Source organism: Acipenser ruthenus, chromosome 49 (assembly GCF_902713425.1).
Source record: "Acipenser ruthenus chromosome 49, fAciRut3.2 maternal haplotype, whole genome shotgun sequence".
Taxonomy (NCBI): domain Eukaryota; kingdom Metazoa; phylum Chordata; class Actinopteri; order Acipenseriformes; family Acipenseridae; genus Acipenser; species Acipenser ruthenus.
In genome coordinates this window covers 7,547,263-7,574,329 of record NC_081237.1, presented here as the reverse complement: position 1 = coordinate 7,574,329, position 27,067 = coordinate 7,547,263, and the positions used below count along the sequence as shown (strand labels likewise).

The 27,067-nt window shown below is 41.8% G+C and overlaps 1 protein-coding gene across 10 annotated transcripts in view; it reads left to right on the top strand.

Annotated features, from left to right (window-relative positions):
- Positions 1–27,067, top strand: part of LOC117401306 (receptor-type tyrosine-protein phosphatase S) — a 152,696-nt gene that overhangs the window by 106,201 nt on the left and 19,428 nt on the right. For 5 of the 10 annotated variants that reach the window (XM_059015079.1, XM_059015080.1, XM_059015078.1 and 2 more), the window contains 11 exons: positions 1,639–1,832; positions 2,796–2,822; positions 4,310–4,427; positions 14,603–15,190; positions 15,908–16,002; positions 16,158–16,411; positions 17,070–17,160; positions 18,278–18,496; positions 18,678–18,835; positions 20,324–20,436; positions 23,351–23,398. In XM_059015079.1, the coding sequence (XP_058871062.1) occupies positions 1,639–1,832; positions 2,796–2,822; positions 4,310–4,427; positions 14,603–15,190; positions 15,908–16,002; positions 16,158–16,411; positions 17,070–17,160; positions 18,278–18,496; positions 18,678–18,835; positions 20,324–20,436; positions 23,351–23,398 (1,905 nt within the window). The remainder of the gene's footprint in view (positions 1–1,638; positions 1,833–2,795; positions 2,823–4,309; positions 4,428–14,602; positions 15,191–15,907; positions 16,003–16,157; positions 16,412–17,069; positions 17,161–18,277; positions 18,497–18,677; positions 18,836–20,323; positions 20,437–23,350; positions 23,399–27,067) is intronic. The other 5 variants (XM_059015082.1, XM_059015083.1, XM_059015084.1 and 2 more) reach the window with 5 other exon arrangements.

Below are 27,067 nucleotides of genomic sequence, written 5' to 3'. Positions count from 1 at the left end.
TGTGTTACTTCCCTGTTATAAGCCTACATACATTTTCAAGAAGGCGATGTATACAACAGCTATGGCCAAAAGTTTCGCATCACCTAGAATTTTAGGATTGAGATGTCACATTTTTCAATTTGTCAGTTTTTTGTTTTTTTTTCGTTAAGTATATGGAAAACTACAAAGCGGTAGGTAATTAAATATCTTAAAGTAACATTATTCCGCAGGTTTGATTAGACTTTATGAAGCAACATTTGTTCATTCTGCAGGGTGATGCAAAACTTTTGGCCAGAGCTGTACATATTCTACCACTGAATGTTTTTTATAATTATAGTTCTGAATGGAGTACCCATAGGAATGGACAACTTCAGAGTTGCCTACCCGAGGTTCTTTGCAATGTCCTGTCCTGTTAATGTTTGACTGAATCTACCCCTTATTGTCACGTACACTTTTCGTAAGTGTTTTGTTTTTGTTTTGGGAGGGGGTATATAATGCATGTGTCTCTAATATATTTTAAGTATATACTAAACACCATTTTTTGTTAAATTGGTTTGAAGAAATAGGTCTTGCATATTCCACGTACAGCGAGGCCAATAAAGTACATCTTTGCTACCGTTATATCTGAAATCAAACCATTTCTCACATGTACTTTTCATATTGGTTGGGTTTTATTATTTTATTTCTGTTTTGTTCTTTAAACTCTCTGTCATACTGTTTAGCGTCATTTCCCTACCCGCATTTAACTGTAACTCCCTTCCAAAACCCTTCTCTATTGGTAATCTTGGAAAGGAGCAGTAGAGCTTTAAGGGATCTCAAAGATAGTTTCGAAGCTTGTCTTGTGTTTTATTATTTACAAAGGCAAGAGTCTCCTGTCTGGAGTGATTGATATATTTATTATAAAAGCGTTGCTGGCGTTTTAGGCCTGTTAGTGCCCCTGTAAGCCTCCCTCCTCAGGGGTTCAGATAGCCTGGCTGCATTGCCTCAAACACAATCTCATTTCATTGGTGCTACTCCACTGGGAAATCCTTTACATGCCTTATCACAAGCCCTGTGCAAGCTGAGGTAATTAAAGTGTTCTAATACATGACAACACAACTCCTACTTTCTGTAATGCGCTCCTTTCACCATGAAGGAGAGCATGACTGATGGACAGGGACAACAGAGACTGATATGCCTTCCCCTGCTTCTTTCTGTCTTTCTTTAATTCTTACTCAACTTTTTGTTCTCATGAGTAAAACCATATATATATATATATATATATATATATATATATATATATATATATATATATATATATATATATATATATACACACACACACACACACACACGGCTTTATGAAGCAAAATTAGTTCATTCTATAGGGTGATGGAAAACCTTTGGCCATATATGCCTGTATATGTATATGTGTAAAATTCCAACAGGTACATTTAAAATCTTGCCATAATACCTTCAGTTGCAAGATCATTCACAAAACATTATCAATATTGATTAATCTGTGAAAAAGGCCAATTATCTTTTGTATTCAAGCATATTTTTGGATTGCTCTGCAAAGAATCAGAGAGGCCAGAAAGGTTTTTCTGCAGTGATAAGTTGTGTTCTCTGGTGACGTCATGAATGACGGTGATTCCTGTCTGTGTGTGTGCGTGTGTGTAGTGCCCGGAGCCCCCCCGCGGAAGGTGGAAGTGGAGGTATTGAATTCAACAGCCATCAAGGTGGTCTGGCGCTCCCTGCCCCCCAATCGCCAGCACGGGCAGGTCCGAGGCTACCAGGTGCACTACGTACAGGTGGAGAATGGAGACGCCAGAGGACTGCCCCTCATCAAGGATGTCATGCTGGCCGATGCACAGGTGAGGATAGGGGAGAGGGATGTAAAACTGGGGCAGTGGGGTTTAGGCTGATTAGGGTGAAGGAGATAGGGGTAAAAGGGATAGAAGGGGCTTTGGCATGGGGATCAGAGGGATTGTAAGAGTAGAGGAAGGCACTTTGATTTAATGGGGTTTAGGGCTTAGTATAGGGTGTGGTTTTGGGAACACATTGAGAAATATTTACTTAGCATTTGCTGCTGTGCAGAGTTTTTGCAGTGGAACTTAATATTTCAAAACCAGCAAAAAATAAAAATAAACATGCACCAAAGAGCTGCTAATTCATTTCAGATGTTTTATTTAATTATCTTTTGAAGTTGCTTGACTACCCTCAAACCCGTGAATCAGTTCCCAGTCATCAGTTAAAGGATTCTAATGAATAATTTACAGGGGCTATCATTAGTGAAAGTTTATGCAAATACCCCGACTGCCAGAATCTCTGTTGACAAGGCAGAGCTGTGTTCTACTGGCACCTGACATTCACCCTTCCGTCAGTGCTGCCAAGGTCCTTGTTACTAATGCCTGCAACTAGCCCTACATCTGTGTAAATGCACCTCTCCCTACTGTCTCCTTTTTCTCTATAATGTAGCATTGCCTTCCCAGAAGAGATGACGGTTTGAGGCGCCATTAATCACACTATAATTAGCACTGGGTCGTTACTATTTCACTACAATTACAAAATGAAAGTTGGTAACGCTTTTATTTGTAAAAATGATTCATGCTGTAACACAGAGGGGAAAAACCAAGCTCCGGCTTTCTTACTAACAATTATCCACTCATGCTTTTCCTAACAACGGCACTTGGAAATCTTCTGGTGGCTCAACCTGGTTTACCCTCTGACCCCTTGAGCATTCCGACCAGCCCCTGCTCTGCTGCCTCCACTTCTCGTTCTGATTCCACTCTCTCCTTTCTCTTCCTTTTCTCGCTCCACCCTTTGTCTCCTCTTAGTGGGAGACAGATGATACAGCAGAATATGTAAGTACCGTTTCCTGGATGTGAAGAGTTAGAACAGTAGCCTTGAATACTGCATCGCTTTCCACACACTCGCTATCCCGTACGGTGTAAGCGGAGCCCCCGGAGACGTTCTCCATTGCTCATGCTCAGATTATGAAGAGTTCCAGAAGATGTTTGAAAGTGCAAAACCATAAGTGAGCACACTGTTTATATAAATACCAACAGTGGACTTGCTGTCATTCTACTTTCAACAAAGAACTGTTTTGACAGAAAACAGTTTGAATGAAAAAGTTAACGTAATGCATTATTCACGGCTACCACTTTACATAGGCTTTGTGGCTTTGGGTTTTGTTTTATATATAATATATATATATATATATATTTTTTTTTTTATTGTGAGCCTTTGTCCTGTTTTTATTATTTAAAAGTCCAATTGGATTAACTGATTGGGGGGAAATGATAGCAACAAACGAAGCAGTTTGCTATTTATTTGTGTTAATTGACATGTCAGTGACATTTTAATAAACATAAATTGTTAATTTACATGATGTAATAATTTCCACAAACATTTATTCCCCCCCCCCCCCCCCCCCCAGCTAAAAAGCTAATGTGTGGACCTGACGTGTGCTTTTTGTGCTTGGTTAACACTCTGTTGTGTGAATTTGACAGGATTTGCTTGCTTCCAGACCCCTCCTAAATTTGGAGCTTTAGCTCCGTCTTATATCCCAGCTTCCTTATTTTCCCCCCTTCTCCCTAAACAATACAAACCTCCTTCTCCAACATAAACACACAGCAATAACTACAAGAACCACCACAGAATCCTGTGTTACTGAGGTGCGTTTAATGAAAGAGAAATAATAAAATACAATACTTTGAGTAACCAAGCTCAGTACTACTTTGAACAATTATAAACATTCCTCTATTATTATTATTATTTATTTATTTCTTAGCAGACGCCCTTATCCAGGGCGACTTACAATCGCAAGCAAATACAAATACATTCAAGTGTTACAATACAAGTAATACAATAAGAGCAAGAAATACAATAATTTTTGTTCAAGTGTGACAAACCACAATTCAATAATACAGCAGATAATAGTGATAGTTACATCAGGATATGATTAAAGGAAAAAGAGGGGGAAAAAATGTAGCATATTTATTGTGTAAGCATTCTCTTAAGGCTGGTTCATACTTCAGTCTTGTGACCTCCCAGAGACGGTCATCCAACATGACCAACTAGAGTTGAAAAATGCACCGCTGTCGACCAGTCTCCCTGGACTGAGAGGCTGGAAATCTCCCTCAATTTAGAGTGTTTTGATACAGAACTCCAAACCCTCTTCAAATATTGTTCAGAAAGGTTTCATTAATACCAACACTTCAAACATGCTTTGAGACGTTTTTAGACAAAGCGTTAAGTTCAATTTTATTGGGGCCCAGTATCTGCAGCAAAGGGAAGCTGGTGACTTTACTGACCTTTTTTAATGTGTTTGTTTCTCCCTGGTGTTTAGGAGATGATCATCACCGGTCTCAAGCCTGAAACCACCTATTCCATCACGGTGGCAGCTTACACCACCAAGGGGGATGGCGCGAGGAGCAAACCCAAACTGGTGGTGACCAAAGGGGCAGGTGAGTGCCACTGGCATTGGGGAATCAGGCGAGGCACCTTAAAGGAGTGACAACCAAGATTTTAGACAACCGTTTATAAGCGCTAGCAGTGTCATCACTGGTCCCCTTTTTTTTTTTTTTTTGTTCAAGCAATCCCACCTGAGCCCAAATTCCACCCCTACCTCCACCCTCCGTCGCTGGCCCAATTGATCAGACTTTCACCCAGAGAGAGATTGAAAGACCACAGAATCCAGACCGTAGTTTAAACAGCGTCAGACTCAGATGAAGGAGAGCCAGATTCGGTGGCTCGTTTTCATACAGGGCTCAGTAACGGAATCGGACACATTGAGGTTGCTTTTTGTACACCTCTTGGTGACACATTGTAAGAACTTCCGGTTCAACAAAATAGATAGTTGGATCTAAAGATCTAAGCATTTTGTCCATAGCATTTAAACAAGCTGGTGCGTAAAACCTATCCAGTAAAAACGATGTCTGTGTTGTCACAAGAACATGTCGCTGATTCTTTTAAACAGTCGTACTGCCTTCCTTCCCTCGTCAGAGGATTAGATTAAACAGCAAAACGCACATCAGCTGCATCGCAACATGAATTACATGAAAGAGCTTTATGTTCTTTTGCATGACAGTGTCAGTAAACAATGGGGCTTGAACAGTAAATGCTGCTTTAAAACTAGTTACTGATGTGACATAGACATGCGTGCATATCTATATATACTGACAAGTATCTCTCAATATGAGAACCTCAAGCATTCAGTACATCAATTCAGCATTTTGTATCACTTTTTTTTTTTCAGTGGCAGTGAACAACACAAGCTATGTGTTTTCCACTTCGTGAGGCGTTTACTGCCCAGCTCACAGTTAAAGTGCGGGTTTGCTGTTCTGCACAACCACTTGCAAACCCACTCTCGCTCAACCCATGCCTAGAGTGACTGCGGCATCACGGCCCTCTATTATTTCTGTATCTTCCCCCTGTTACACTCAGCATCCTCATTATAGCATGGCCCCTGGGAACCTTGCCATTTGCATCTTGGTGGAGAGACGCGGGTTACAATGAGAATGACTAATAGGGTTTAATGGAGTTCAGGAGCCAGCTTCTTGTAGCCTTTTGTCCAAGGGCAGGATTAGCCCCCTGCACCCAGGGCACCTCTCAATTTAATTGGGCTACTTAGTGTTTGTTAGACCTGCTGGCTCCGCGGTTCTGTGTGCAGAAAGCTTATTCTTCAGTTCTTTAGAGACGGGTGACAGGCCTTTGGAAGACAGTTTGAATCCAGGTCTCAAGACAAATTCGTTTTGGGGAGGGGGGTGTCTCTTGGGGTTGGCAGCTAATCACAAACCACAGTGTGGGAGGGGGGCAGATTTCAGGGGAGGATCACTGGGGTTTATTTTAGCTTTTGTATTGAAGTTTGGACCAATTTTTAATAATAAGTGGTTTATATTTCAAAGGACAAGGTCATTTTACAAGTGACGGCCACTTAATAGAACTGCCATTTGCAGAAATTAGCTTGCCTTCAATAATAAAACGTTTATCGAATCTCATGAGGCCCGCTTGTGCAATTTTCGTACATGCATTTTTTTCAATGTGAGGCCATCTTTAAAGAACATCACCTTTTTAATATTGATCTCACTGTGCTAAAGAACATGCTGGAGACTGACGTGGCTTAATGATGGTACATCATATTAAAAATTGATGTTGGGAAGATGACCTTAAAATGAGTGGGCCTGCACAGAAATACATACACATGTAAAAAATAAGAACATAGCCATAGACAAGTTCATTCCAAGTTCATCGTATAGACACTTGTCCTTCAGAGAGAAACTACAGCACAATGCAAAAATACTTCTGTTCTTTTTTTTTTAACACAAACAGTGAAATGATAAAACCAGAGAGAGGGGGAGAGGGGGAATGACAATACAACCCAATCCTTGTTCAATCAGTGGCGTTGTGTCAACAAGAGACATTAATTCTGTCCCTAATGGAAACGAGCCTCCAAGCCCTCAGTCAGGGATTGAGACGAATGCTGTCTGAAGAAGCACTGGCAATTAAGGCACCCGGTGTTCTTTCTCTCTCTCTCTCTCTCTGATCTCTGGGCTGATCTGTATCATTTCAGATAGCCCTATATTACACTTACAGAGATCAGAGATTTGACATGGCTTCCGAAACTCATATATATATATGGATTTATTTCAAACAATCCTTTTAGATGGTCGTTATCCCAAAATCACAGAGAAGGGACACGGGTTGGACTCGGTTTGACTTATCATTGTCAGCAGGGAATTCCAACACGGGAATGATCCCGGATTAACACGCTGCCTGTAGTTCTTAGGGACTGGCTGGCCTCTTCAGGACGGTTTTGTTCCTTTATTATTAATCCAGGATCGAAATGAACTGTTGCAAGCCTGTGGGTGTGTCCAGTATGTTACTTTAATGGAGATATAAAACTGTAAACTTGTTTTAAGTGCACCGATTTACTTAGAGACAAACTCATGCTCTGTACAGTGTAATATTGCAGTGCATGCTAAAAAAATCACTTTAAAGCTACTGGCTTTACAAAACCATCATCACTTACAATACAGGAATGGAGAGAATTCTGTATAATGGAATGAGCCATTGGAAAAAAAGGTGCCACAGTGATAACCTTTTAGTACTTGGACATAGCAATGGTATAAACCTGTACATAATGCTAATCCAAGTACCGCATCAGCTTTATATAACGTGTACAACATAAATACACAACCCAGACGGTACATTATGGAAGTGGTGCTGTATATAACTCATGCATCCATGGCTGTGTTGAAAGGTGAAATATGCAGACGTCAGTTCCCTGGTAAAATATCTTAAAATACCTTAAACAAATGGGCATATAAAAAGGCAGTAAATCATCCTAAAAAGAAACCCCTTTTCCTGGCCAGGAACCCTGTATACTTGTCAAACAGCAGGGTCATCGAAAGGGCTGGTAATCCATCACTTGAGAGGAGGGGAGAGGGCTGGGGGAGTTCTATTGATTGTCCAGATTGTAAATGACACAGCTCTGGAAAATCGTTCAGAGCTCTACAGCGAGACACAGCAGGCAACTTCATTTCTCTGGAAAATCGTTCAGAGCTCTACAGCGAGACACAGCAGGCAACTTCATTTCTCTGGAAAATCGTTCAGAGCTCTACAGCGAGACACAGCAGGCAACTTCATTTCTCTGGAAAATCGTTCAGAGCTCTACAGCGAGACACAGCAGGCAACTTCATTTCTCTGGAAAATCGTTCAGAGCTCTACAGCGAGACACAGCAGGCAACTTCATTTCTCTGGAAAATCGTTCAGAGCTCTACAGCGAGACACAGCAGGCAACTTCATTTCTCTGGAAAATCGTTCAGAGCTCTACAGCGAGACACAGCAGGCAACTTCATTTCTCTGGAAAATCGTTCAGAGCTCTACAGCGAGACACAGCAGGCAACTTCATTTCTCTGGAAAATCGTTCAGAGCTCTACAGCGAGACACAGCAGGCAACTTCATTTCTCTGGAAAATCGTTCAGAGCTCTACAGCGAGACACAGCAGGCAACTTCATTTCTCTGGAAAATCGTTCAGAGCTCTACAGCGAGACACAGCAGGCAACTTCATTTCTCTGGAAAATCGTTCAGAGCTCTACAGCGAGACACAGCAGGCAACTTCATTTCTCTGGAAAATCGTTCAGAGCTCTACAGCGAGACACAGCAGGCAACTTCATTTCTCTGGAAAATCGTTCAGAGCTCTACAGCGAGACACAGCAGGCAACTTCATTTCTCTGGAAAATCGTTCAGAGCTCTACAGCGAGACACAGCAGGCAACTTCATTTCTCTGGAAAATCGTTCAGAGCTCTACAGCGAGACACAGCAGGCAACTTCATTTCTCTGGAAAATCGTTCAGAGCTCTACAGCGAGACACAGCAGGCAACTTCATTTCTCTGGAAAATCGTTCAGAGCTCTACAGCGAGACACAGCAGGCAACTTCATTTCTCTGGAAAATCGTTCAGAGCTCTACAGCGAGACACAGCAGGCAACTTCATTTCTCTGGAAAATCGTTCAGAGCTCTACAGCGAGACACAGCAGGCAACTTCATTTCTCTGGAAAATCGTTCAGAGCTCTACAGCGAGACACAGCAGGCAACTTCATTTCTCTGGAAAATCGTTCAGAGCTCTACAGCGAGACACAGCAGGCAACTTCATTTCTCTGGAAAATCGTTCAGAGCTCTACAGCGAGACACAGCAGGCAACTTCATTTCTCTGGAAAATCGTTCAGAGCTCTACAGCGAGACACAGCAGGCAACTTCATTTCTCTGGAAAATCGTTCAGAGCTCTACAGCGAGACACAGCAGGCAACTTCATTTCTCTGGAAAATCGTTCAGAGCTCTACAGCGAGACACAGCAGGCAACTTCATTTCTCTGGAAAATCGTTCAGAGCTCTACAGCGAGACACAGCAGGCAACTTCATTTCTCTGGAAAATCGTTCAGAGCTCTACAGCGAGACACAGCAGGCAACTTCATTTCTCTGGAAAATCGTTCAGAGCTCTACAGCGAGACACAGCAGGCAACTTCATTTCTCTGGAAAATCGTTCAGAGCTCTACAGCGAGACACAGCAGGCAACTTCATTTCTCTGGAAAATCGTTCAGAGCTCTACAGCGAGACACAGCAGGCAACTTCATTTCTCTGGAAAATCGTTCAGAGCTCTACAGCGAGACACAGCAGGCAACTTCATTTCTCTGGAAAATCGTTCAGAGCTCTACAGCGAGACACAGCAGGCAACTTCATTTCTCTGGAAAATCGTTCAGAGCTCTACAGCGAGACACAGCAGGCAACTTCATTTCTCTGGAAAATCGTTCAGAGCTCTACAGCGAGACACAGCAGGCAACTTCATTTCTCTGGAAAATCGTTCAGAGCTCTACAGCGAGACACAGCAGGCAACTTCATTTCTCTGGAAAATCGTTCAGAGCTCTACAGCGAGACACAGCAGGCAACTTCATTTCTCTGGAAAATCGTTCAGAGCTCTACAGCGAGACACAGCAGGCAACTTCATTTCTCTGGAAAATCGTTCAGAGCTCTACAGCGAGACACAGCAGGCAACTTCATTTCTCTGGAAAATCGTTCAGAGCTCTACAGCGAGACACAGCAGGCAACTTCATTTCTCTGGAAAATCGTTCAGAGCTCTACAGCGAGACACAGCAGGCAACTTCATTTCTCTGGAAAATCGTTCAGAGCTCTACAGCGAGACACAGCAGGCAACTTCATTTCTCTGGAAAATCGTTCAGAGCTCTACAGCGAGACACAGCAGGCAACTTCATTTCTCTGGAAAATCGTTCAGAGCTCTACAGCGAGACACAGCAGGCAACTTCATTTCTCTGGAAAATCGTTCAGAGCTCTACAGCGAGACACAGCAGGCAACTTCATTTCTCTGGAAAATCGTTCAGAGCTCTACAGCGAGACACAGCAGGCAACTTCATTTCTCTGGAAAATCGTTCAGAGCTCTACAGCGAGACACAGCAGGCAACTTCATTTCTCTGGAAAATCGTTCAGAGCTCTACAGCGAGACACAGCAGGCAACTTCATTTCTCTGGAAAATCGTTCAGAGCTCTACAGCGAGACACAGCAGGCAACTTCATTTCTCTGGAAAATCGTTCAGAGCTCTACAGCGAGACACAGCAGGCAACTTCATTTCTCTGGAAAATCGTTCAGAGCTCTACAGCGAGACACAGCAGGCAACTTCATTTCTCTGGAAAATCGTTCAGAGCTCTACAGCGAGACACAGCAGGCAACTTCATTTCTCTGGAAAATCGTTCAGAGCTCTACAGCGAGACACAGCAGGCAACTTCATTTCTCTGGAAAATCGTTCAGAGCTCTACAGCGAGACACAGCAGGCAACTTCATTTCTCTGGAAAATCGTTCAGAGCTCTACAGCGAGACACAGCAGGCAACTTCATTTCTCTGGAAAATCGTTCAGAGCTCTACAGCGAGACACAGCAGGCAACTTCATTTCTCTGGAAAATCGTTCAGAGCTCTACAGCGAGACACAGCAGGCAACTTCATTTCTCTGGAAAATCGTTCAGAGCTCTACAGCGAGACACAGCAGGCAACTTCATTTCTCTGGAAAATCGTTCAGAGCTCTACAGCGAGACACAGCAGGCAACTTCATTTCTCTGGAAAATCGTTCAGAGCTCTACAGCGAGACACAGCAGGCAACTTCATTTCTCTGGAAAATCGTTCAGAGCTCTACAGCGAGACACAGCAGGCAACTTCATTTCTCTGGAAAATCGTTCAGAGCTCTACAGCGAGACACAGCAGGCAACTTCATTTCTCTGGAAAATCGTTCAGAGCTCTACAGCGAGACACAGCAGGCAACTTCATTTCTCTGGAAAATCGTTCAGAGCTCTACAGCGAGACACAGCAGGCAACTTCATTTCTCTGGAAAATCGTTCAGAGCTCTACAGCGAGACACAGCAGGCAACTTCATTTCTCTGGAAAATCGTTCAGAGCTCTACAGCGAGACACAGCAGGCAACTTCATTTCTCTGGAAAATCGTTCAGAGCTCTACAGCGAGACACAGCAGGCAACTTCATTTCTCTGGAAAATCGTTCAGAGCTCTACAGCGAGACACAGCAGGCAACTTCATTTCTCTGGAAAATCGTTCAGAGCTCTACAGCGAGACACAGCAGGCAACTTCATTTCTCTGGAAAATCGTTCAGAGCTCTACAGCGAGACACAGCAGGCAACTTCATTTCTCTGGAAAATCGTTCAGAGCTCTACAGCGAGACACAGCAGGCAACTTCATTTCTCTGGAAAATCGTTCAGAGCTCTACAGCGAGACACAGCAGGCAACTTCATTTCTCTGGAAAATCGTTCAGAGCTCTACAGCGAGACACAGCAGGCAACTTCATTTCTCTGGAAAATCGTTCAGAGCTCTACAGCGAGACACAGCAGGCAACTTCATTTCTCTGGAAAATCGTTCAGAGCTCTACAGCGAGACACAGCAGGCAACTTCATTTCTCTGGAAAATCGTTCAGAGCTCTACAGCGAGACACAGCAGGCAACTTCATTTCTCTGGAAAATCGTTCAGAGCTCTACAGCGAGACACAGCAGGCAACTTCATTTCTCTGGAAAATCGTTCAGAGCTCTACAGCGAGACACAGCAGGCAACTTCATTTCTCTGGAAAATCGTTCAGAGCTCTACAGCGAGACACAGCAGGCAACTTCATTTCTCTGGAAAATCGTTCAGAGCTCTACAGCGAGACACAGCAGGCAACTTCATTTCTCTGGAAAATCGTTCAGAGCTCTACAGCGAGACACAGCAGGCAACTTCATTTCTCTGGAAAATCGTTCAGAGCTCTACAGCGAGACACAGCAGGCAACTTCATTTCTCTGGAAAATCGTTCAGAGCTCTACAGCGAGACACAGCAGGCAACTTCATTTCTCTGGAAAATCGTTCAGAGCTCTACAGCGAGACACAGCAGGCAACTTCATTTCTCTGGAAAATCGTTCAGAGCTCTACAGCGAGACACAGCAGGCAACTTCATTTCTCTGGAAAATCGTTCAGAGCTCTACAGCGAGACACAGCAGGCAACTTCATTTCTCTGGAAAATCGTTCAGAGCTCTACAGCGAGACACAGCAGGCAACTTCATTTCTCTGGAAAATCGTTCAGAGCTCTACAGCGAGACACAGCAGGCAACTTCATTTCTCTGGAAAATCGTTCAGAGCTCTACAGCGAGACACAGCAGGCAACTTCATTTCTCTGGAAAATCGTTCAGAGCTCTACAGCGAGACACAGCAGGCAACTTCATTTCTCTGGAAAATCGTTCAGAGCTCTACAGCGAGACACAGCAGGCAACTTCATTTCTCTGGAAAATCGTTCAGAGCTCTACAGCGAGACACAGCAGGCAACTTCATTTCTCTGGAAAATCGTTCAGAGCTCTACAGCGAGACACAGCAGGCAACTTCATTTCTCTGGAAAATCGTTCAGAGCTCTACAGCGAGACACAGCAGGCAACTTCATTTCTCTGGAAAATCGTTCAGAGCTCTACAGCGAGACACAGCAGGCAACTTCATTTCTCTGGAAAATCGTTCAGAGCTCTACAGCGAGACACAGCAGGCAACTTCATTTCTCTGGAAAATCGTTCAGAGCTCTACAGCGAGACACAGCAGGCAACTTCATTTCTCTGGAAAATCGTTCAGAGCTCTACAGCGAGACACAGCAGGCAACTTCATTTCTCTGGAAAATCGTTCAGAGCTCTACAGCGAGACACAGCAGGCAACTTCATTTCTCTGGAAAATCGTTCAGAGCTCTACAGCGAGACACAGCAGGCAACTTCATTTCTCTGGAAAATCGTTCAGAGCTCTACAGCGAGACACAGCAGGCAACTTCATTTCTCCTACGATCAAACAATCACATTTCTGTGGGTTTTTTTTTTTTTTTTAAACCGCGGGTCCAGATTTGAGCCTCAATCCAAAATATTGAGAAACTTTTTATGTCCACTTTAGGTTCCCTTCAATTTACATTCTGAGTTATTTTAGTATTTGTACGGTTTATTTCAAGTTTGAAATAAAACCGTAAGCTTTCATGCCTCAGTATTAAGCTTTAAGGTTGAATCTGACTTTATGTTTGCATAATCATGTTTGTGTGTGATTTACTGCTTAGAATTGCTGCTGGAAATTGGAAGAAGGTTTGTGTGTGTGTGTGTGTGTGTGTGTGTGCGTGCGCGCGTGTGTGTGTGTGTACACTGCATTAACACAGAAGTGCAGTGACATTAATCAAAGGCTTCTATTTTGAGGCAAAACTACCATTACCCGAAACTCAATTTCTCTCCGACTGGAAATAGCTTTAAAAAAAAAAAGAAATACCCTTGAAACGGCTTGCCGAGGTCCATCTCTCTCTCTGTGAGGCTGATGATTCAGTGTGCCTTCAAACGCTCCAGATACCCTTTATTTCTAAAGCTGGGTCTGCAGGCACTCCCTTTAATATTATGTTACTGCCTGTTTTCTGTTTCAGTGTCAAATCCAATTGGAAAATGAGACATTCTTCCCAAATTGTTTTCACGTGGAAATGTGCCAGGTTCAAATCTATCTGCCTGCCTGTCTGTCTGTGTAACTGTTGATCTTTCTACTGTATATGTCTGTCTATCTGTGCTGTGTGCTGTACTGTGACTGCTACTGGTAAATTGAATAGGGACTCGTTTCTCTCAACTGAAGCTTTGTAGAAACAACATTTAAAAGATAACCTGAACCATCTGTATATAAAACTACTGGAGTACATGTAAAGAAAATATTCCTTGTAATTGAAATGTATGAGAAGAATGTGAAGTAACATATTTGAAGCTGAATCTTTTGCAAAGCTCAGTTAACACTGTTACACACAAAGCTGCCACTGTTTGCAGTGTCTCTTTACCTTACCAGTCATGGGCACAGAAAACGTCAACTTCAAAAGGCTTGAAATGTTTTCCTGTTTTATTTTTTCTGCATGGGCAGTGCAAGTCTGCTACACTGGTCAGCTCTGTGGTGATCACTAGCTGTGTCGGGCTCTGTGGGCTCAGTGCCTGATCTCATTAATGTGCAGTGAGCGAGCGCTGTTCAGCTGCAGCCCAGAAGGATCAAAACTCCATATCCAGAATGATATTGAATTCAATTCTGCTGGGTAAACAAGAGTGATGTGGGTACTTACACAACTATGGCAAAAGGTTTTGCATCACCCTATATAATTAACTCATTTAGCTTCATAACGAAAAGCTGACAAAAACTGAAAGATGTGACATTTCAACATGAAATACTGTACTACTATTATGACTTCCGGTACATTTTTTGCAACATAATTTTGTAGTTACTTTGATTACAGCTCTAAATTATGTTTGTGTGTGTGTTATATTATAATTTATCTTTTATTTTTTTAAATCCTAAAACTCTAGGTGATACAAAACCTTTGGCCAGAGCTGTAGTATTCTAAAGACATTTATTTGGGAAAGGCTATTGTATTCTAGCTGTGGACTAATCAGCTGAAGGAATGGAATAGGGATGGTGTAGACTCAACTTTATTATTTTAGCATCCTTGAGTTTCCAGAGAATATTTCAGTTTCTTCCATATGATCTAGTCTGATATGTTCTGCATGCAATAAAGTTATCGCCCCTTGCCTGAATAGAACAACCTGATATAGTTTCTGTTTTCATTCTTTTCAGTTCCTGGCAGACCGGCTGTATCGGTCCAGCAGACCTCAGAAAACATGGCTGTGGTTCAGTGGCAGCCCTCCACGGAGCCGCTGGTGCAGGTCCTGGGCTACCGGCTACAATTCGGACGCCAGGACGTCTCTCCACTGGCCACACTGGAGTTCACAGCCCAGGAGCTGGAGTACACCGTCAGCAACGTGCACAAGGGGGCGACATACGTCTTTAAAGTGTCAGCCAAAAGCCGATCAGGCTTCGGGGAGGAAGCCACGCGGGAACTGAGCGTGCCTGAGGAGGTCCCTAAGGGGTACCCCCAAATTATCGAGGGCTCCAATGTCACGTGCTGCTCCATCCAGTTCACGTGGCTCCCCCCTGTTCTGGCTGAGAGAAACGGGGTGATAACCCAATACACCGTGGCTTATAAAGAGTCGGGGGCTCCCGGTGCCCTGACTGAAATGACTCTCCCGGCCTCTGAAATGAGCCTCAATCTAAACGGCCTCAACCCAGACTCCTCTTATGACATCAAAATCCAAGCGCATACCAGTGTAGGTCCAGGGCCCTACAGCCCTCCGATCCAGTATCGGACCATGCTTCTGGAGAAAGGTAGGGTTCTCTTTGGGGAAGACTGGGGAGACACACCACTAACCCAAGGTAAAACCTAGTAACGAGCTAACCCCTGAGATCTGTTGAAAGTGGACGAATCTTAAAGGTAAGTGTGTTGATGTCAGGCACCTTCAAACCCCCAGCACGCACACTAACTATTCAGCCCCAGTCGTTAAGGTAGGATTTCTGAGTGTGACGCAACTCCACGGCCAGCGATGTGAAGCATGTCCCAACAGGCACTCAGAACGTTGCGAGCATGCTCAGTTTTGTCCTGTGTCGACTGCAGCATGCTATCTGGAAGCGCCAGTCCGGATTTCAAATTAAATTATAAATGAAAGGGGAATTAAAATGTTTGAAGAATTAGACTTCCTGGATCTTAAGAAATTACTCAAATTCCTGTCGAATTGATTTTTTTTAAGAGATAGGCACTTCCACATGGGATGGTACAGTTGTCCTCTATGGGTTTTGTGTTCACGAGTTTTACCACCTGCATTTAATTCTGTTGCTAATCATTTTTTTGAGTAGCGTAATCCCTTCACAGTTAATCAGCAAGCACCAGGTTGTTTTTGAGAGGAACGGGCATCCCAGGCCACCGAAGGAGCCAGAGAAACAGAGAGGCTTATAATAATAATAATTATTATTATTCTTTCCTTGCTCTATCCGGCCTCCTGCAGCACCTTAGTCCCGTTTTTTTTTTTTTTTTTTTTTTCAATGCAGATGTTCCAAAGAACTTCAAGGTGAAGCTGGTGATGAAGACGTCAATCTTACTGACCTGGGAGTTCCCTGAAAACCGGCACCCCTATCGCTGCAAGGTTAACAAGCAACTCGCTGATTTATAATCTATTTCATTTCTATATGTTAATACACCATGTTCAGAGAAACCAGTGTTCAATAACGCTGTCTTAGTGCAGAGAAGGTTAGACCGAAAGCTGGAGTTGTTTTTTATTTTTTTTATTTTTTTTTTTAGATCGAGTATAATGGTCAGAGCGTTGACGTGGATGCCCGCGCCACCAAAGCGCTGATCACAAACCTGCGTCCGAACACCACGTACAACTTCAAGATGACCAGCGGAGAGGACAACATGGGTGGCCTGAGGCACAAGGTGTTGACCAGGACTGCCCCAGCCGTACTGGTCACCAAGCCGAGCCTGAACCGCAAACCAGACACCGACGGCACTCTGATCATCATGCTGCCGTCCTTGGAAATGGCAGTGCCGGTCAAGTAAGAAGCACACCAGGCAACAGCGTGGTATATTACAAAGTTAGAGGAATGCACAGCTATGGACAAACGTTTTGCATCGCCCTATAGAATTTTAGGATTGAGACTTAAATTTAAAATATATAATGAACATAATTTTGATTATTGAACATCATGTAATCAAAGAAACTACAAAAGTATACTGCAAAAGTCTATCGGAAGCCATACTAGTAGTACAGTATTTCATGTTAGATTTTTAAATGTCACATTTTTCCATACTTGTCATTTTTTTTCTAGTATATGGAAAACTACAAAGTGGTATGTAATCAATATGTTAACATAACATTATTCAGCAGGTTTCATTTGACTTTATGAAGCAAAATGTGTTGATTCTATTGGGTGATGCCAAACTTTGGGCCACAGCATTATTATCACATATTCATGTTTTCAGGGAATTTTGAGGACTCATTAGACACTGTTTTTTGTATAGGTCTCTGAAAGAAAAATCATACAAACATGTAATGGTATAACACCGTTAACACATTGGTCCCAGTTCTTCATTATAAACGGATTCATACTTGATTATTCCTCATATGATAAATGCTACCTTGTGGTGGCGATGATGAGCTACCGCACGTTGGCCATGGCGGAGTTATTAAGAAAGGGTCTCTTGCACTTTCAGGTACTACTATATCATAGTGGTTCCTCTAAAGAAGGTGCGCGGAGCGTTTGTGAAGCAGTGGAAAAGCCCGGATGAGATGGACCTGGATGAGGTGGGACTGTTTTTCTTTACAGCTAAGGAACTACTGTACCTGAAAAATGATGTTACTATATTGATCAGGTGCCAGCAATCAGACCCGTGCTGTATCTGATTAACTGGCTGTGGATTAAATTACCGGCTGGCTAGCTTGGTAATAAGTGTGATCAGTTTGGATTAAATTTGCTCGCAACTGCATTTAATTGTCAGTTCGAGAGGCCCAGGACTGAATGGAGGGGTGGTGGTTCAGGTCAAGCTTATTGAGGCAAAATCTATGTGGTGAAGCTCACTTAGACTATTTTATGCACACTTGCCATGCCTTTCCATTGTTCTTCAACCTTCATGAGCACTACAGGTCGATAGAAAAGATAGAGTCATGTGCAACTTTATTAGAACATTTATATCCTTTATATACCCACCTGCATGAACACCTCTGGATGTGTCATTGATATCTTTATATACCCACCTGCATGAACACCTCTGGATGTGTCATTGATATCTTTATATACCCACCTGCATGAACACCTCTGGATGTGTCATTGATATCCTTTATATACCCACCTGCATGAACACCTCTGGATGTGTCATTGATATCCTTTATATACCCACCTGCATGAACACCTCTGGATGTGTCATTGATATCCTTTATATACCCACCTGCATGAACACCTCTGGATGTGTCATTGATATCCTTTATATACCCACCTGCATGAACACCTCTGGATGTGTCATTGATATCCTTTATATACCCACCTGCATGAACACCTCTGGATGTGTCATTGATATCCTTTATATACCCACCTGCATGAACACCTCTGGATGTGAGAATTTAAATTTTCAGTCACCACTTTGTGCTTTAATTAGGCATCCTAAACAATGTCTAATAGATCTCATGCTTTTTACCATTTGTGGCTGTGTTCCTTTTTCTCTTGCTATTTTAAATGAATTGCATGCCTATTAAACTCATCAATTAAATTAGACAATTGCTAATTTGCCTGTTTTGACAGTTTTCCAAGATTCAGTTACAGTGGTTTGATTTCCATATGCACAGCAAATCAAAACTACAGAAGCAATGGGGTGTGCTGATGCATCGCTGTATGTATTTGTGTTGAACCAGTCTGCTGTCTCTCCAGGTGATGAAGGATATCACCCGACGGGAGCGTCGGAGGCGGAGCATGCGTTACTCACGGCAACTGGACATGAAGCCGTTCATCGCTGCCCGCTTCCGGACCCTGCCCTCACACTTCACCCTCGGGGACCAGATGGAGCACAACGGCTATGAAAACCGAGCCCTGGAGCCGGGTCAAGAATACGTCTTCTTTATCCTGGCCGTGCTGGACAACCCGGAAGTGGTGAGTAGGCCTGCCAGCAAACAGGAAGTGGCGGGAACAGGAAGTGGCGGGAACAGGAAGTGGCGGGAACAAGAAGCTGTAGAAACAGGAAGCTGTCTTTTTAGAACAGGCTCGCTACTTGTTCTCCTCTCTGGACAGGTGAGCTGAACGTTCTTTCCTTTTCCATGTTTTTTGTTTTCAGAAAATGTTTGCGGCAAGCCCGTACACAGACCCGGTGGTGGCTCCAGACTTGGACCCTCAGCCCGTGGACGGGGGGGATGGGCTCATCTGGGTGGTGGGACCGGTGCTGGCCGTCGTCTTCATCATCTGCATCGTCATCGCCATCCTACTCTACAAGAAGTAAGACCATTCAGGGCTCAGTGTCCCCAAAAATATCAGGGTTAGGGTAAGAGATCGATATGATACACACAGATACACATTAGAAAATATTAGTTATCCAGCCAAATACCTTATTTCAGTCATTCATTCATTCATTCATTCATTCATTCTAACTTCCATAGTTTTTAATCACCATGTAGATTTAATAAATATCAACAAGGAATCTATACTTTTGTCCCACTTTTACATTAGCAGCTGGTTTCACAGACCCTGATTAGCACTAATATAGAAATGGAAATAAGACTCCTGTTGCATAGCAGTTTCATCCATTCCAGGTTTTGCTACAAGCTTGATTAGTCCCAGTTTATAGGTAACAAGCTCGGGTGTCTCTTATTAAGAAGGTAGCGAAACCAGGATTGTATCAAACTGTATCAAAAGGGAGTCTTATTTCCATCCCTGTAATATCACTAATAACTCCTAATTGGGCTCTGTGAAACTAGCCACATATAACCTTAATCCTGGCCATGGTCATTTTTTAACCCACAGATGATAATGATTCTACAGGGATATAGAAAAGGTGGATTTATTTTTTTTTTTTCTTTAATTGGGAAGCATTGGCTCTGTTTTATGCACACAGACTCTTGTTTTAGCACGCGTATGAATCATCACATTACCTTTACCTGTCCTTGACCTTGACTTTAAAGCTGCCCTGAGTCTCTCTGCTCCTCATGCTGATAAGCTTTATTTAGAATCAGACGGCTGCGTCGGGAATTCAAATGATTCGTATTGATTTCGTTTTCCCTGTGTGTGTTTTTTTTTCTTCCCCCTTTTCTCCAAACGCTTTCCTTGGAAACAGCAAACCTGACAGGTAAGGAAGGCGTGCTTAGCTGCAACGAACTGGAGTGGATTGTATAGGGCTGGGCTGGTTTAATAATGAATTACATTGTACTGCTGCTAAACTGCAGTTAAACCTCCCTATGGCATTGCTCTTATGAAATCAGCTCCTGTGATTATTTCTAGAAGATTAGCATTGTGTGGAAGACTGAGTATCTCTTATTGTTTTATACAGATTAGGCACAGGAAATATTCCAATATTTTTTGCTTTAGTTAAAATAGAAGTCAGTGCATCAATACCAGTGCATTTAAAAAAAAATATACCATTCAGATGTGAAATAAATGTAGTTCTGGGACCCAGTGGAGTTACCCACAGGTAAAGAAAGAATAAGCAGACTGGTATTCACTGTCTCTTTGTATTCTTTGTAAGCACTGCTCCTCTGTCTCGTAACTGTTTTATAAGGTTTTCCAAAAAGGTAATAGAGGAAAATGGTTGGTCTCAAGCCCTCACTTTTCCGCTTTCCTCAGCCACATTTTTTCACCGTTTATTTGTCGTTGTGAATCCGTCATTATCAGACATGACCTCGTTAGTTGACCCGATCTTGCTGCAGCAAGTAGAACAGTGTTAGATCGTTGAGTTTTTTTGATTTTTGACTTTTGATTTTTAAAACTCAGCAAGCGGAAGGAATCTGAGCCCCGTACAAAATGCCTCCTGAACAACGCTGAAATCACTCCCCATCACCCCACCGACCCTGTGGAGATGAGACGCATCAACTTCCAGACCCCAGGTAACCCAACCCCTATCCCCAAACACTCACCTGTTAATTTTTCAGATGTCTCTTTCTTTCTTGTTCTCAGTTTCCAGATTTTTTATTTTTGTATTTATTTGTTTTATTTTTTCTGCATTTCAAAGTCATGCTGTTTTTTTTTTTCCTCATTCATTCCTGTCTGCCGCCTGTCTTGTGGGATCAGAACCACACCAAAACTTCATTCCAGTTTGAGGGAGGGGGGGATTTTATTTCTATTCAGAGACTGTGCAGTCGGTTCAGTTGCTCTAAATCGCTGCTGTTTTAAATCATTCAAATAGATCTCCTCTCTGTTTTACACACTCGTTTGCACTGTATGTTGGTTTGTATACATTTGGTTCACAAACTGATGGTCTAAATTACTTTTAGTGACGCTTTTAAGAGCAGAGGAACTAGACCACAACATGCTTTGTATATTCCAGATAGCGCTGGGTTGTCAAACCCCTAGCCGTCGTAAATGAGTTTGAATTTACGTTACTGTAGCAACACAGAGGCTGTCTAAAGTGCACTGAAAACAATGCAAATTTAAAACAAATGTTTCTACCATGACTCCATGCAAAGTGCTTCCCGTCTCCTAGCATTACCGGAGACTCTGTGTATTTCCACTGATGGCTTCCGTTGTGGAGTTCACTCTGAACCGATTGGTTCGTTTACTGGAATTCAAAGGGGAATTCTGTTTTAGTTTATTGGAATTCAATTAGAGTGCCTGCGCTTGGTGGCTGGCCGGCTGAGCTCAGAGATCAGGTTGAGCCTCCGAGGAGCATTTTCAGCAGGGGTTATTCTCGGTATTATAGTCCAGTCACGGTCCTGGAGGGTTATTCCACTCCAGGTTTCACAGACTACTTTTAGGGTCTGGATGGAGGTTTAATTGGTTCAATCACACAATTTAGAATAGGGTTGGAACAAAGACCAGGACTGGAAAGACCAACTTTGGCCAGCCTGATTTAGATATATCGTAGAGAACGCCTGTGATACACAGGAGTCAAGACTCGTTGAAGCAAACATGTTTTACAATTAATTTGGAACATTTTTGACCTGCGTTTTGATTTCAAATTGAGAGCACCATGATACCATGGCAATACATTGTATTGAAAATTTGATTTTTTTTCCCCTGCTATCGCTTATTCGGTACAGTTTGGTAACAGTTCAACCGTATTGCAGTAAAACGTATACTTTATACATATGTGTACACGTTCGATTCATGGACATTTCCATACATTCTGCCGGAGGTGCCTTTATCAGGAAAATGCTACGAAATAAAAATGTCCTGCTCTTTCAACTAAACATGGTATGGCATTTATATAAACCATCTAGAATCCAAACACTCTCAGTCGTGAATTTCGAGGAAACAAAGGAGACAAGCGTGTCGGCCAGTCCTCCTGTGTGTTTCACAACAGAACCCATTATCTGTTACGTTTTTGTTGTACAGTGTTTGTGTGATCCTGTCCATTTGCAGCTGTATCTCATGTTCACCATTCCTTGTGTGTCCAACATGTTTTAATGAGCTGAATTAGCAATACTGGAACCTGATAGTTCTGGCAACTCCTGTCATCTGAGAGGGGTTGTGAATACTGCTTCACACAGCACTTTCCAACTCCCGAACGCAATAAAGACAAAAGCTGCACAGCTGTATACGCGTATACTGCATCATAGTTATTTTTTTTAAATTCGCCATAGAAGTTAAATTGATGCAAACGCTTTATTTTTTTTTTCTTTTCGTGGTGACTTGTGACACAACATGACTTAAGCCAACGATCATATAATGAAAATGGACACAGTGGAGTGGCTTTTGATTATGCTAATTTGAAGTATTTATGAGAGTTTAAATCCGGGGGGGGGGGGCAAACATGCACAATTTATATGTGTGTTTGTACATTTTTAGATTGCACCAAATTATGATGGATTGTGTAATTTTTTTTTTTTTTTTTGGAGATGTGGATTCACAACAGATTAACTCACTATGCCACCTAGCCCCTTTTGAATTCCTCAACTCAAAGCATAAAAAGAAGAGTCATTTTCTTTTCTGACACCCTCCAGTTAGCAAAAAGCCTTAATTCATGAATGCATTCATTATTTCACCTAATTAAAACTGCAGTATTAGTCAGCGATGTGACAGCACCTCATTTTCCTTGAGGTCCTAAGGCAAGAAGCATGAAAGAATGAACTTTGTGAAAGATGTTGCGGACTAAAATACACTCTGAGGGTCATACATCATGGGAATATTAATAACACAGTCAATAATACATATTAATACTTCCTGTTACCTCTTTGAGTTAATCATGGTCATGTGTATTACATATCCCCCCCCTCATTTTATTATATTATGCTTTTGCAATGTTAATCAGTTTTTTAAAATAAATCGGAAGCTGAGGATAATTATTCTGAAGCAGGATGGATGTTGCGTTTGGTTAATAATATCAGTAAAGGAAATCATCCACTGTGTACCTGCTCTTTATAGGGCAGTGGTGCATGGTGGGGGATTGCAGACTGATTTTTGTTCTGTTTCATTGTCAGTATATTGTTGAACTGGAGTTTCTTTCTTTACCAAAATACAGGGACTAGCACAAAACATAGCCAGTCAAGATAATTAGTCCTTTTAAGATTACTGGACCATGCAAGATGATGCAAAATTCATGACAAGAAATTCTTCCATTTTTGCTTGGTTGAGAGCCATGGTTTGGAGCTTGCAGTACTGATCTCGAGCGCCACTACTGTGCCCATGACAGACTGAATTAGGGTTGTGCAAATACAAAAAGAGTGTTTTAGCAATTCTTTTGTTTCTTCCAGAGCTACGTTGGCCTTTTTTAAGTTCTATTTATTTTTTTTATTTTTTTTCTTCATCAGCCTAAAAAAAAAACGGTTTTCTTTCTTTTTTTGTGTTTGCTGTTCTTCACAGATTCTGGTCTGAGCAGCCCCCTCAGTGATCCCGGTTTTGACTTTGAAAGTTAGTTCCTCTGTGTTTTAGTTCCTGTGTGTGTCTTTTGCACTTTATCTTTTTTAATTTACATTTATTTTCCTTTTGTTTTTTTGTTTAGTTTTTTTTTTTAATTTGCTGTGCTTTTTCAGGCTATCGGCTGCTCATAATTCCCAGGTTTCACGCTTTCACTGTGTCACACCCAAGTGTCTTTGCACTGCAGGGCACCACCACCCTGATATCAAAAACATTTTTACTGAAATGATCCAAACTAGAACCTGCTGGGGTCTCGCATAGAGTATTTGGGGACTAACTCTGATAGCAAGACAGGAAGAGCTTTACTTATTCTCTTAAAGAGAGATACTGAACCTTGTGATATACTTTTTTGATATACTCGTCGCTTGTATTTACCTTATTTGTGTGATTTATTCCAAGGAACGTGCCGGAACACTGTTCCGGTACTATTTTCTATAGGAAAGCAAAGTCACATGACTCCCATCTTCCGCACAACTGTCTGATTCAGTCAGCAATCCTCTTGATGCAATGAAAAGAGCATTAGGAACTTCTTACAAACTACTTTAAGAAGACTAAAAATGCTGACGAAGACGACAGCAACAGCGCATCGACTACGGCTGTGGACACAAACACAAACAGAGCCACTGACACACAGACACGTGAAGTGAAGCATTCTGACAAGCTGGAGAACAACACAGAAATTAGACAGATGCGTGGCCTATGTGTATCCAGTATACAAATACAATGTGAATTCGTAGAGTAATTCTTGCGTTCCACTAAACGATTAAAGTATGTGTTTTGGTGGATATTTGTTTGTTACAGCTGTAACTGCATTTGCTGAAGATTTCTTCAGGGCTCTCTGGGAGACTGCTTGGAGCTCACTATGGAAACACTAGCAGGCTCATGTTAATGCACTGTATTAATGGGCATCTTCCCTGCTATAATAGCCTTGGTGCATGCTATAAGAAAGTGAACATGCTAATGCTTTGATGATGGCTCCAGATTGTCTATACTGTATAAATATCCACTCAACCTAGAGAACTGGAAAGATCAGAGCCTAGACAAGGCTGTTTAGATACTGCAGGTTTATTTATTATAAAAGTATACACAAAGTTTTGTATTGCTTTCCGAAGTAGAAACATAACCCTTAGTTTTGCAACCATGCATCATTTAGTTTTGTCCATTTTGCACTGGAGAAATACAGTACAGTGCATTGCTGAAAGAGATCGCACCTTGTGAGTATTTTGCACATTGCCAGCATGCAAGTAGATGGAGGTAATCTTTGAAGTGCACCCTGGAGATTTGCCAGCACTGCACTTCAAGTGACGTTAGATATACTGTTAATTATACACATGAGTTACTGTTTAACCACATGTGTAATTAAAATGAAACTTTACATGTTGGCAACACAATATTATCTACGACCTAATGAAAATGCTGATAGTTGTGACGTTTTTATTGCACAGCATACAGTGAAAAATAATTGGCTCAGACTTCATTATTGGAAAATATAGACCAATCTACTGCTGGACTTCAGAGCTTACAGAAAAGTGAGAGCCAGGAAACCAAGCAATCTTTTGTTAATTCATTTCTCAGTAACTTAATTAGGATGAGCCGAAGACACCAAACTTCAGATTACTGTAAATCTGTTCTGCGGTGAAGAGATCTGGAATTAAAAAAACCTTGAGTGGAGATTTCAGAGCATTAGTCTGTTAAACAAAACACAGAGAATCATCTGTGAAAGTCTTTTACTCATTAATACCCCAACATTAATAAGCAAACTTTAAATGTCTGATTGCATGCCGAGAATGAGCAACAACCAAGCTGGGGTTTCTTACAAGATCGAAAGATTGATACACAGATACTGACAGATGGAGCCCATAATACTGAGCAATGAAAATCAAGCCATTGGATCAACGTTTACCGTAATATCACAGTTATCTTACCTAATGTATTGCTTTAAATTTATAAAACTCACCAAAATGTGATGACTAAAACAGAAAAGGATACACAACGTGAATCTAAGAAAGAAGCGGAATGCACTAGCCACGAGAACTCTGACTGCTGCTTTTTAAGGTGGTATTGTTGGATTAACCCTTTGCTGCCCAGTGCCCAATATGTTTGACATTGAGAAAATAAATAGGTATGGGAGCACACCCTGGGGTAAAGGGTTAAGATCCGTTGCCAGTGTCAAAAATTAGTCAGGAAAAATACAGTACATTTGAAGAGATGGGTGCCAAAAATATAACCAGTATTACCTACAATTCTGCCTTAAATCCCCTTGTTATTGACCCCAGCGCAGGTGCAGTAAAGATGTATTCTTCAAGTCCATTCTGATCAGTTACAGTGAGGTTTCCTGCAGATGAGATCTTGTTACTGCTATTTGCTTTTTGCTATTGCAGTTCAATGACCACCCTTGGGTTGCTAATCACTTGTGGCTTGCTAACGATTTGTTGCTACTAAATGAACTGGTTTTCCCTTCGCTCATTAATCTAACTGCCCAGCTAATTAGTGTACAGATGACATCATGGTTTCCAAAAATGTATTCATTTCAATTATCGGGTTGAGTGTTCCCCTTCATTTTCCATGCTTGTCATTATTGTGCTGTCATGGGAGTCGGTTTTAAATGACTTTGTATACAGTATGTGTTGGAAATGTGCAAGGAATTGCTGTTGAAGCCTCTGGAGGGTATTAGGCATTTTAAAAATGGTAGCCATGGCAAGAGACATTGTGTGAAGTGGTGTGAAAGGGATACATTGCGAAAGGTTAAGCGATTGGTTTAAAGAAAGTATCGTTTTTAGTTTGTTAATTCAATTAAGTAAAATAATCTGGGTGAAAAGGCATAACAAATAAGATTTATTCTCTGCCAAAAGCACTTTAAATATTGATCTTCAAAGTTGATTGAATGACATTGAGTTATAGTATAAGGTCATGTCAGAGTTTTCAAAAACAATTCAAAGTTTCCTTTAAAGGGAAAGGTTTCAATATGCACATGTCTTGCATATTCTGGATAAAGTATATTTTTATACCTGCAACAACCATTACAGGAAGAATAACGAAGTGTTACCTTTAAATGTAAAGTGACAGCACAATATCAGACAGTACTGTGAAATCAAGTGGAACGGTATTAACGCAATGGTGGGGTTCAAGAATGTAGGAAATGGAATGCCCTTGTTAAAATGTTGTCTGCACATTCTTCCTATTTTCAGAATACCAGCTGCCTTTGTTTTTAAACTCAAATGTTTTGAAAAACGACACCTGAGATCAGTTTAGTAAAATGTCCAGGCCTGGTGTTTGCGGATTGGTTAGCGCCAGTAACGTTTCAGCTTAATTTTTAGCGCAGCCAGAGAATAATCAATGAATTGTATATATCTCTGAGAAATAGAATAATAACTTGGAATAGCTTGTCGTAGACGTCACTGCGCAGCGACCTTTTTCATTTGAATGAATCTGCTGGTTGCTGTAAGACGTCTTGTATTCAAGTGGCCTTTTCACAAGTTTGTGTTTATTATGTACAATTATAAGCCCTGACATTATCTTTGATTGTTTCATTTTAGCATCAGTGGGGTTCCCTGTTGTTTAAGTAAAAGGAGCAGCAAAGCCTAATTAACTGAAAATGTCATAGAAACAGCATGATACAGTATAGCAAAGAAGAGGCCACAATGATTCTCCTTGTTTTTTTCA